Raw genomic sequence first — 13,411 nt, 5'->3', positions numbered from 1 at the left:
ATTTTCTTACGTTTCGATCCACAGTTTGGATCCTTTTCAAAGAACTTCTATTACATTATAAGCATTGTGCTACCTGGAACACTATATGATTAGAATTAATATATTGAGTAATGTCGGCTTGTATAAAGTTGTTGTCAAATAAAATAAAATAGAAAACAAGGTCAGTCAAATTATAAAATTGAAAATAAGAAATATAAAGTAAAATATTAAGATTACTAGAGAGCATGAATGTATCTTAAGAAAAACGTTATGCTAAAGTAACATTAAATGTGAATATTATGACTGATGATAAAAATAATTATAAATATAAAAGTATAACTAATAAATACATTAATGTATGAGATGTGTGTGTGAGACTGCATAAATGTTATTATATATATAGTATAAAAGTGAGTTCATGAAATTGTTGTAAAGGTCAATTAATAATTGATGAATTAGATATGGTTATAAGATGCTTGAATATATATGCAAAAACACTTACATGTTATAATTTAGAAGTAACGGATTGTATCGTTCTGGTCGAATGTTCATGTGCTAATGTGACTTTTAACAATCGTTGTTATAGAAAATTAAAAACATTAAAATTATGGAAATCAAATATGAGAAAGTAAACAATCATATGTTTTGTCAAGGAATTCTGTGTCAGTATGTAAATTTAGACTATTTTTTTGTTGACGAATAAAAATCATCTCCGATATGAGTCTTTTATTTAAAGAAACTTCTTTGTCTAGAATTTTAATGTTGTCCCAGTTAAAATCATGAGAAAATTGTAATCTATGATTGGTAATGACAGAATTTTGTTGTGTGTTGCGGTTTATATGATTTCTGTGTTCGGATATTCTAGTTTTGAGTGTTCTACTAGTTTGTCCAACATATGATGCATCACAATCTTTGCATGAAATTTTATAAACTATATCAGTATGTAGCATGGTGTGTAATTTGTCTTTTTGTGCTTTGATTATATTACTAAGGTTGTTGATACCTTTATAAGCTACTCTAAATGTTGGACAATCTTTGAAATAATTTTTAATAGTATTAGATAAGTCGGATATATATGGTGTAGTGAAATAATTAATTTTCATTTTATTATTATTGTTGTCATCATTGTTAGTACCAGATGTAATTCTGTGGTATAAATCAAGTTTTTTATGTATTCTTTTATTGATTGTGTTAAAAATAAGTTTTAATGGATAACCATTATTTAATAAAATTTTGATGATTTTGTCAAGGTTTGATTGGTGAAAACATGGGTGTGATAAATGTAAAACTCGATCTGTTAAACTAATGATAACACCAATTTTATGTGAAATATGATGTTGAGATAAATAACTAAGGTATCTACCTGAGGATGTAGGTTTCTGGTACCAATCATAAATTAATTGATTATTCTCTTTTATCAGAGTGATGTCTAGAAAGTTTAGTTTGTTATTGCCAACTTCTAAAGTAAAATTAAGTCTGGGGTGATAGTTGTTGAATTCATTCAATATATGATTTATGTTATTCTCATTGGTGGCCAATGCAATGTCATCTACATATCTTATGTAAAAGGATGGTTGAGAAGTGAGATTATTTAAGCATTTATATTCCAAATCCTGAAGAACTATGTCTGATATTATAGGAGATAGTGGAGAGCCCATTGGGACTGCCAATAGATGATATGATGATGCGAAGAGGATGATTAATTTTATGTATTTTGGGAATGCCATAAGCACGTGGTAAGGTTGGATTGGATGTTATTTGCAGTCCACTTCATAATTTATCCACTTTTTTACATAACGTTCTTCATAAAAGTCTTCCGAAAAGTCAGTATTTAACCATCAATAGTTTTCACTTAACTAAAAATATTAATAAATTAACATTACATCGATGTGATTAGTTATTCTCATTGGATGTCATATCTTTATACACTAACACACCTACAGAACTTATTATCACTGGCATTGATAACAGATGGAATTATATACAAAATCACACCATTTTACCTAAGAAAGAATTCATAATAGCACTTAAATTAATTCTTAATTCAGCCTTTTTTATATTTAATGACAAAATCTATAAACAAATCTTTGGAGTCCCAATGGGCTCTCCACTATCTCCTATAATATCAGACATAGTTCTTCAGGATTTGGAATATAAATGCTTAAATAATCTCACTTCTCAACCATCCTTTTACATAAGATATGTAGATGACATTGCATTGGCCACCAATGAGAATAACATAAATCATATATTGAATGAATTCAACAACTATCACCCCAGACTTAATTTTACTTTAGAAGTTGGCAATAACAAACTAAACTTTCTAGACATCACTCTGATAAAAGAGAATAATCAATTAATTTATGATTGGTACCAGAAACCTACATCCTCAGGTAGATACCTTAGTTATTTATCTCAACATCATATTTCACATAAAATTGGTGTTATCATTAGTTTAACAGATCGAGTTTTACATTTATCACACCCATGTTTTCACCAATCAAACCTTGACAAAATCATCAAAATTTTATTAAATAATGGTTATCCATTAAAACTTATTTTTAACACAATCAATAAAAGAATACATAAAAAACTTGATTTATACCACAGAATTACATCTGGTACTAACAATGATGACAACAATAATAATAAAATGAAAATTAATTATTTCACTACACCATATATATCCGACTTATCTAATACTATTAAAAATTATTTCAAAGATTGTCCAACATTTAGAGTAGCTTATAAAGGTATCAACAACCTTAGTAATATAATCAAAGCACAAAAAGACAAATTACACACCATGCTACATACTGATATAGTTTATAAAATTTCATGCAAAGATTGTGATGCATCATATGTTGGACAAACTAGTAGAACACTCAAAACTAGAATATCCGAACACAGAAATCATATAAACCGCAACACACAACAAAATTCTGTCATTACCAATCATAGATTACAATTTTCTCATGATTTTAACTGGGACAACATTAAAATTCTAGACAAAGAAGTTTCTTTAAATAAAAGACTCATATCGGAGATGATTTTTATTCGTCAACAAAAAAATAGTCTAAATTTACATACTGACACAGAATTCCTTGACAAAACATATGATTGTTTACTTTCTCATATTTGATTTCCATAATTTTAATGTTTTTAATTTTCTATAACAACGATTGTTAAAAGTCACATTAGCACATGAACATTCGACCAGAACGATACAATCCGTTACTTCTAAATTATAACATGTAAGTGTTTTTGCATATATATTCAAGCATCTTATAACCATATCTAATTCATCAATTATTAATTGACCTTTACAACAATTTCATGAACTCACTTTTATACTATATATATAATAACATTTATGCAGTCTCACACACACATCTCATACATTAATGTATTTATTAGTTATACTTTTATATTTATAATCATTTTTATCATCAGTCATAATATTCACATTTAATGTTACTTTATCATAACGTTTTTCTTAAGATACATTCATTCTCTCTAGTAATCTTAATATTTTACTTTATATTTCTTATTTTCCATTTTATAATTTGACTGACCTTGTTTTCTACTTTATTTTATTTGACAACAATTTTATACAAGCCGACATTACTCAATATATTAATTCTAATCATATAGTGTTCCAGGTAGCACAATGCTTATAATGTAATAGAAGTTCTTTGAAAAGGATCCAAACTGTGGATCGAAACGTAAGAAAATTTGTACATTCACAATAAATCAAATTTATACACACATCAACATCCAGTGTTCAAGACTCGATTTGGCACGTCTCTTCCTTTGATTATTATCAATACGAGTCACTTGATACCAACAGTTTTTATAACTATTTCAGAATGTAAAACTCATTTTATCTTGTCTTATTCTCTGCCGGAATTGCGATCTAATCTTATTCTGTATTACCATGCCGATAAGCAGATTTCTGCGGATGAGCATGCCTTTGCCGATAATCAGATAGGCAACCCGACATGCTGATGTGTATGCAAGAAGACTAGAACCAGGAGAGTCAACTATCGGCCAAATATCGGTAGAGGGAGTAGGCCAAAAAGTGACGGCGGATAACTTCCCCCACTCTTACGCTTCATTAGTCCTCTCTGTCACTCTGATAGTCGTTTTCAATTCGTGACTGCGCATGTCAAACAAACCTTGTTTGACATGTGCATTTAATGTGCAGTATAATTTCTTTTTACAACTTACATTCTATTTAAGATGGTTTAAGAAGATTTTTTTTTTTTTATATATATATATATATATATAACACTGACACTATCTCTAGAAATTTTTTCATACTTTGCAGAAAATTAAAAGATTATATAAGATTGTAGAGGAATATCTAATCACAATATAAGTCAGAAATTAAAAAAAAATTAAGAAATACACATAATCTCTTTATTATAATACATATTTTTACTTAATCTTTTAGTTGTAAATCAAATATTTTGATAGAAAAAAAAATTATAACACTATAATTAAAATATATAACAGAAGTTTTGCAAAAAGAGATGTTTTCCAATTGCTCAACATAAATGTACACAAAAATGTACAGAGTATAGCTTTGTACAGAGCTCAATTAGAACAACATATGTACGATGTTTAAATTAAGGTAAACTAAATGTAGCTTTTACGTTTGTATTAAATAAAAACATACAATGTTCTATAATCTCATTTATAGCTGTCATAATTAATAACATTGTAATTATTATATAACAGAATAACGTATACAATCGTATGTAAAATAACGGTAAAAGTAACTGTAAATTTCGTTACCGTTATCCAAAAAATGTAACTACGTGTTGTGTTTATCACTAATCTTTAATTCGTAGTTTAATTGAGAATTATGTGCTAATCATAATATGCGGAAGGCCTAGTACTAATACGAAAGAGTGTGTCTGTTTTGAATGTCTAAACACAACTCCTGGTGTCGACCTTCTGACCGTCGACATACAGATCGTTGCCTAGCCGCGCATGTCGTGACGTTTAGCATAGGCGTAGGTAACACCTCCCCTATCTGGAAGAGTGACACTGGTAATCCTCCAGTTTACGTGGACGACGTCTATTGCGTTGAGAGCGTCTAAGCACTGGTTGTTCCTGTTGCACAGGTTCCGATCGTTGACCTGAATCTGGTTGTGAAGACGATTCTTGAGGTTGCAATAGTTCTTGGTTGATGTCTTCTAGAATTTGAGGTGAAGTAGAATTTCCTTGAGGAACAGAGGTAGTTTCTTGAATGTTCTCTTGTTTTCCTCCCTGATCGAAGGCATTGATTAATATTTCAAGTGGTAATTGAATTTCTTGCTGTTGAGATGAGTCGTCATTGTCCTTGATAGCTCTAAACTTGATTTGATTCGCATGAGCTCGAACCAAGCGACTTCGTGTGTCGACAAGTACATTGTAGATAACTCTTCCAACTTTTTCGACTATTTCCCCAGGAATCCACGACCATTTATTGTAAGTGTGAATTTGAACATAAACTTTTGTTCCTGGTTCAAATTTTTTTGATTTGACTGCATGTCTCCTGTTGTATTGTTCTTCTTGCTTTTGTTTTGGCAGCGGTTTCTCAGGTTGAGCAGTTGAGCATTTCGAGGGCTTAAGCAGATCTAACGTTGTTCGCATTGGTCTTCCAAGCAAGGCTTCCGCGGGAGAAACTTGATTTGGAACATTAGGATTTGGAGTTGACCTGTAATACTGCAAGAAAGTGCAGAGATGTTTCTTGACTTCTTTCCCCTCTGTCTCGCATTTTGAAAGTGCCCGTTTGAATGTATCTACGAAACGTTCTGCTTGTCCATTAGAACTTGGATGAAACGGTGGAGTATGCAGATGATTGATTCCCTGTAAAAGACAAAAGTTTTGAAACTTTTCTGAAGTGAACTGAGTTCCATTATCTGAAACTAGACTTTCAGGGACACCAAATCTTGCAAAAATTTCTTGAAGAATATCAATAGTTCGCTGAGCTGTGATTGTTTGCGTTGGAACTATTTCAGGCCATTTTGAAAAGGCATCGACCAAAACAAAATAATATTCTCCATTTAACGGTCCTGCGAAATCTATGTGAACTCTTTGCCATGGTTTTTCAGGAAGAGACCAGCTTGATAATGGTACCTTGATAGGTGATTTCGCGGCGAGTGTGCAATTTCTGCAATTTCTGACAAATTCTTCTATTTGCTGATCTATCCTTGGCCAATATACGTACGAACGTGCTATGATTTTCATTCGCTCCATTCCAGGATGACCCTTATGCAATTGTTTGAGAATTTGTTGATGGAATTGTTGAGGAATTACAACTCTGTCGTTGAAAAGAAGACATTCTTGAATCACGGTTAGTGAGTTTCGACGGCGGAAAAATGGTTGTAAATCCGAATCATCTACATTCTGAGGCCATGAATTCAAAGTAAAGTTGATAACTTTTTGTAAGATGTCATCTTCTTTAGTTGCTTCCTTGATTTGTTGAAATGTGATTGGAAAGGACTGAAGTGATTCATTGAGGACTGAGAATAAATCTGTTTCCATTTTGACAGAAGCGATTACAAAATCCTCTTCAGGACGTTGTTGATGACTGATTAGTCTTGATAAAACATCCGCATGTCCAAATTCTGTCGTCTTGATGTATTCGATTTTAAAATCGTAAGATAATAATTGAAGTGCCCATCGTTGAAGACGGTTGGCTGTATGCGACGGAATTCCTTTTTTGTTACCAAATATTTGAAGTAATGGTTTGTGATCCGTTTGAAGGATGAATTGTCTTCCGAAAATCATTCTATGAAATTTCGTGACTGCGAAAATGATTGCTAATGCCTCTTTTTCAATTTGACTGTATTTACGTTCTGCTTCTGTGAGACTCCTTGAGGCGTGACTGATTGCCTTGATCGAATGATCTGGAAATTTATGAAGAATGCATGCTCCTAATCCTTCATTTGAAGCATCTGCTGCTACAATAATCTCATGCTGAGGATTGTAGTGAGTTAATAAGAGCTTTGAAGAAAGAATTCTCTTAAATTGATTAAAAGATTCTTGACATTTTGGAGACCAGTTCCATTTAGAATCCTTTTTTAAAAGATTATCCAAAGGACGTCTAAGAATGTGCATATTTGAAATGAAACGTGCATAATAATTGATTGCTCCTAAAAACGAACGTAATGTAGTTAAATTATGTGGTTCAGGCATGTTTTTAATTGCTTCGACTTTTGTAGGATCTGGATGTAATCCTTGTCCATCGATGACATAACCCAGATAATTGATCTGTGTAGTAAAGAAACAACATTTCTCTATTTGCAGATGTAGACCATAATCCTTTATTCGCTCTAATAAATAAGTTAAGTTTTGATTATGCTCTTGAACTGTAGCTCCACCCACAACAATATCATCAATATAAGCAAAAACGTTTTCTAGTCCAGATATCATTGAATCCATGATTGATTGAAATTCACCTGGAGCTATGGTGACTCCGAAAGGTAAACGATTATAAACGTATAAACCTCTGTGAGTATTGATTGTTAGAAGATGCCTTGATTGCTCCTCTATTTCAATTTGAAGAAATGCGTCTGACAAATCTAGCTGGCTGAAATACTTACAGTTTGACAGTTGCGAAAATATTTCATCTGGTAATGGAAGTGGATAACGATTAGGTTCCAATGATTCGTTAAGTCCAGTTGAGAAATCCGGACAGATCCTAATCTTTCCATTTTTTTTTCTTACTACAACTATTGGAGTTGCCCAGTCTGAATACTTGATTGGTGAAATGATTCCATTTTGTTCCAGTCTTGTAAGCTCTGCGTCGACTAAAGGTAAAATTGCGTAAGCAACCGGTCTCTTAGGTCTGAAAATAGGTTTTGAATTATTTTTTAAATTCAGTTTGACTTTAGTCTTTGTGCAACGACCTAATTGAGAGGAAAAAACCTCTTTAAAATTTTCTTTAATGAAGGATATATCAAAGTGCGTCGAATCTGCTTGAGAATGGATCTTGGAACAGAAGCTATTGAGACTGCATTGCCATAAATCGAAAGCTGCGATCCAATCGAGACCCATGATGTTGAGATCCGAATTTGCTGTTACGAAACATCGTAGTTGTTTGATAACTCCGTTCAAGGTTACTTCACAATAAATTTCTTGATTGAAATTGATCTGATTTCCCGACGCGTCACGTGCAACATGAGACGTTGAACAACCTGTAGGCTTTCCCAACAAAGACCAAATCTTTTCTGATATAATGGTAATATCTGATCCCGTATCAAGTTGAAGTTTAATTGGTTGATTATTTATCGAAATATTCACAAATTTGCGAGTAAGATTTGAATTTACTTGATTGACCTTAATCGTCTTGACGTTTTGATTTGCCGTTTCGTTATTTGTTTTCGTTTTGACTCTCTGAGTTGAAGCGCAATATCCGTCTTTGTGACCGACAGTATTACATTTTTGACATTTATGATTTTTGAAAGTACAAAACTTAGAATAATGCAATTGTCCGCAAAACCAACACGGTGTTGAAGGTGTTGAATCTTTGTTAGGTAAAGAATTTTTGATTTGTTTCTTACCTTGCAGATTCCTTGATTTATTTGAGTTTGTCACCTGCGGTTTACGTTGTTTATCAGTTTTGACAATCGCTACGGCATTGGACTCTGTCGATTTTTGGTTTTGAATCACTGATGTGTCATGCTTGAGATTGATTAATCGCTGACATTCTCTTGTAAGATCGTCAATTGTAAGTGTATCTGACTTTGTATCGATTAAGTTGAGAAGTTTTGTTCGTATATCGGCTTCCGCAGGCGATCTTAAAGCACATGCAAAAATAAGGCATTTAAATTGATCGGCAGTGATTGTAGAAATTTTGAATTCCTCGCAACGTTTGTTTACTAGCGCTGCAAGTGAAACGAAATCTTGATTTGGTGATTTTGTCGTATTCATGCAATCATATCGCTGATTAAAAAGAGAACTTTTTTTTCCGAATAATTGTGTGAGTTTGCTCACTGTGGTTTGGAAATCAAAGTCTTTGTATATCTTTGGCAGAATGTAATCAACATACTGTTTATGCGAAATTGTATTTATTTTTCGTAATAGAAGTCTGACCTTGGATGCGTCGTCTAAATCCTGTGCGTCCTCTTGAAATAGACCTTGATATCTTACATACCACACATCGAAAGTCAAATTATTTTCTGGATCGTAAATGAATTCGGTCATGGAATTTGCTAATGATTCCATTTTTGCATTCCTCTGCGAAGAATCCGTTGACTTAGTCCACATCGTAGACATGTGATTCATAAAATCCTGTTGTTGCTTCATTTGCTGCTGCAAGAGTACTTGTTGCTGCTGCTGCTGTTGCATGAACAATTGTTGCTGCTGCGTGAGTGCCATGAGTGCCTCTTTAAACTCCATTATCCTCGTCGCCAATTGTTGTGTTTGTCACTAATCTTTAATTCGTAGTTTAATTGAGAATTATGTGCTAATCATAATATGCGGAAGGCCTAGTACTAATACGAAAGAGTGTGTCTATTTTGAATGTCTAAACACAACTCCTGGTGTCGACCTTCTGACCGTCGACATACAGATCGTTGCCTAGCCGCGCATGTCGTGACGTTTAGCATAGGCGTAGGTAACACTACGTTACCGATAACTATAGTTACCAGAAAAAGAAAGTAACGCAGTTACCAGTAAAGTTACCAAAAAAGTAACTTGTAACTGTAACTTCGTTACAAGTAATGAGTTATTTCCATTTCCTGGTTAATACCTATTTTTAATAAATACACTGAAAAAAATGATTAGCTGCTACCATTTAGATGGTAAAATATGACATAACATTTTTAATTGGTTCCTGCAATTAAAAATGCTATGCTATATTCAACCAATCTTTTTTTTTTTAGTGTAAGAAGACTGAATTTTTTAAGATCTTTCTATTAGATCTACAACTTAATTCTCGGGCACTATATTCAGTCGACTACAGCACTTATTCAATTTTGAATTTTTATCTCGCGAATTTCACCATATAATCGTTTCGAAGCGTCATTCTTAAGCTTTAAAATAAGATATGATAGGTGTCGATGCTGCAGATCTAATTTCACAAAGTAGTAGTGAAAACTATGTTATTTGACAAGCAGCGTTTGAGGCATTGCATCCTTTTCGCGTTCCAGCTGAAGAAAAATGCCGCGGAAGCTCAAGAAATGATTTGCTCGGCTTTAGGCGAAAACTCTGTGTCGTACAGTACATGTAAAAAGTCGTTTCAAAGATGGCAGTTTCAATTTGGAAGATAAAGAATGCCTAAGCCAACCGAAGAAAATAGAGGATGAGGAATTGGATCAGCTTTTAGACGAAAATCCTTGTCAAACGCAATTAGAGCTTATAAATACACTTGCAGTAAGCCAACAAGCCATTTCGAAACGTTTGCAGAAACTTCATAGGATTCAAAAAGAGAGTTGTGCACATTCCACATGTGCTAACGCCTAAAAACAAGGAGTTCGGATTCAACATGTTATTAAGATTAAAGAAAGACGACTTTCTACACAAAATATTAACTTGTGATGAAAAATGGGTTTTGTATAATAATCCGCAGACACGAAAATCTTGAATTCATCCAGATCAATCATTAACTAGCACTACAAAACCAGAGCTAAAAGACGTTAATGTATATTTGATGGAATCAAAAGAGCATTGTTTAACATGAGCTGCTCCCACCTAGGAAAATCGTTAAGGTAGATTTTTACAAACTGCTCAAACCGGTTGTTTCAGCGACGAAAAGGATCATATGGTCAAAATTGACAAATATCAAGCGAAATATTCGTCAAAATTAACGAATATCACGCGAATTATGTAGAGGCATTCTTACATCGAAACGAGATATTTTACTATAAATGTAAAAAATTAACAAATATCACAAAATATCGAAAAAATATGACAAACGATAAAACGTTCTGTTTTTTTGCTGTATATACATATATAGGACATATACATATAACACTTATCTTTTATATGCACTTGGCGTATGTTTTTTTTCTTTTTTTAAAAAAAGGTTTTTTATGGTATACATATATATAGAAAAAGTTAGCTTAAAGCTAAAGATAAAGCCTAGTTCATAACTAAATACTTAAATACAAGCAACGGAACGTATAATAATATAATAGCATATGCTATACCTACGGTGACTATATATTCTTAAAAAAAATAAAGAACAAATCTGAAAATTTTAGAACTTTGTTGTCCTATATGTTTTCAAATCATTTTGTGACTGTTAAGAATTTGTTATAATTATAAAATCTGCAATATAAAATTTTATTGCACAATATAAATTAAGATGTGTAGTTTTCTGATAGTTTGTGAAACTGGTTCGATTGTATTGGAACAGATCCTTGATCTATAAAATAATAAAAAGTTCAAAATAATAAAAAATGAAAACAAATTTAGTTTAAATAAATTTAATTTAAAAAATTAAAAAATATAATTAACAAAAATAAATTGCACTTATCCGTATGAAATTGTAAAATATTTTCTATAAAAATTTGCTCATTATAATATAAAATTAGACACTGAAACTCTAACTAGAAAAGAATTTCCCGTAATGTCAAACTAAAGGACAGTAAAGGATAATATCAAAATTGAGTTTTAAAGAAACAAATAAATATAAAGGATAATTATCTAAAATAAAGAACTTTATAATAAAATATAATCACCATAGTTGTACAGTTTTTCTTGTTGCCTGTAACAAATCATATTATCTAGCGCCACGTACCTTCCAATGTTTCTGCACATTTATCCGCGGATCGTTTTTTATCCTCTTGACTAACATCTCCGCCATGTATATTATATCCGCGGATTCAGCACCGGATTCAGCAATATTCAACTGCGATGCTTTGTGAGTGGTTAAAGAGTCTCCCAATGCAAATCCTATCAGATTTGGATTGAATTCCTAATATATTATTAAAAAAATTTAACTTTAGTAACTAATTTGTATACATGCACACACATTATTATTTGATCAGTCTTTAAATCAGATCTATCCAAAACTCTGCTCATGTGTGTAAATTTTCAATTTAATTGTATAAAAAATGTTCGCTATAATATATTATGTGTTATACATTATGAGCCTTCTACAATAAGTCATAGCTAGGTTATAAATTATATAAGTCATAATCTAGAAATGGACCAATCACAGTCGTCAATTTTTAGTTTCTTACTTCTGATTTATAACTTCCCACGTAGCATAGTAGCGCTTACAAAGCGCTAAAAAAGCGCGTATGCAGGTGCATTACTTTAGCAGCTTTTAAAAGCGCTTTCAAAATCCACTATAAAAAGCTCGTTATAAGCGCATATAATCAGCGCAGAATAAATACAGTTTTATAGCACATTTACTGCACTTTTCATGTCGTATACGGAGTATTAAGGAGTAAAATCTCCGCTTCTACAAGTGTCCCGTTTCGATTGTCAATATGGCGTTCTGACGGACCCCACTTTCCGGTTTATGACGTCAGCGTCTGCGCATTGCTCGCCTTGCAACAAACGACAATATTTTGATCGAAAAATTGTAGAAAATAATAAAACGCTTAACAACACATATAAACGCGTATAATGCGTGTTTTTTTATAACATTACGTTATATTACTGAATAGTACGAGTTATGTAAATATCTTATTAATATCTTTTGCGGTGGATGATTCTACAGCTTGTTCACAATTGTCGTTTCTCTGAGGAGTAACGTTATCAAACAAGGACGGTACTTCTATATTTATATCATCACTATCGTCACCGGTCAAATTTGCCGTATCAGCTGCAAAAGATTAAATGTTCAGCATTGGACTTCCTTTCTGAATAATTCTTGGCAACTATTAGAATAGCATTTGGTCTCAATTTCGATAATATTTTTTTAGTACAATGTACTGTATCATCATTCAGTAAAATATCGTTTGAATGAAAAACATCTTCGATGCTGAAATGTTCCTCACAAACGAAACAATATTCAGTAAGTGGCCTTTTCAACTGACCTAAATTTGCAGTCCAACGATCCAAAAAATTTTTGTCCTGATAATAAAAAAGAATAACCATAAATGTTGCACATAACCTTACAAAATGTAATCAGTATTTTCTTACGTACTTTAGGTGCTTTAAAAAGACTTTTATTCTTAATTCCCAAATCTTTGTTTCGTTTTTTGGTGCATTTCAGCTCATTTCGGCAATTAAGAACTATACAAACGCGTTTTACCATTTTCTACAACTTAATTGATGCAAGGCGAGTAATACGCAGGTGCTGACATCACAAACCGGAAAGTGGGGTCCGTCAGAACGCCATATTGACAATCGAAACGGGGACACTTTTTAGGCGATCAGCTTATGGAGATTTTACTCCTTCCCTAACAGCACAAGATCAGGATTATCCTGAATATATCCAAGAACATCCTGGACATTTTATGGACATACATATTTCCAC

General features: G+C 32.4%; 1 protein-coding gene across 1 annotated transcript in view; it reads right to left on the bottom strand.

Moving 5' to 3' along the window:
* Positions 1-12,754, bottom strand: part of LOC108780825 (phospholipase B1, membrane-associated) — a gene marked incomplete at its 5' end in the record, with an annotated part of 41,460 nt that extends 28,706 nt beyond the window's left edge. The window contains 2 exons of the mRNA XM_018548642.1: positions 11,720-11,896; positions 12,648-12,754. Coding sequence (XP_018404144.1) covers positions 11,720-11,896; positions 12,648-12,754 — 284 coding nt within the window. The remainder of the gene's footprint in view (positions 1-11,719; positions 11,897-12,647) is intronic.
* Between the last annotated feature and the right edge of the window lie 657 nt (positions 12,755-13,411).

Source organism: Cyphomyrmex costatus, unplaced genomic scaffold (assembly GCF_001594065.2).
Source record: "Cyphomyrmex costatus isolate MS0001 unplaced genomic scaffold, Ccosl1.0 scaffold749, whole genome shotgun sequence".
Taxonomy (NCBI): Eukaryota; Metazoa; Arthropoda; class Insecta; order Hymenoptera; family Formicidae; genus Cyphomyrmex; species Cyphomyrmex costatus.
This window is presented reverse-complemented; position numbering and strand designations above follow the sequence as displayed.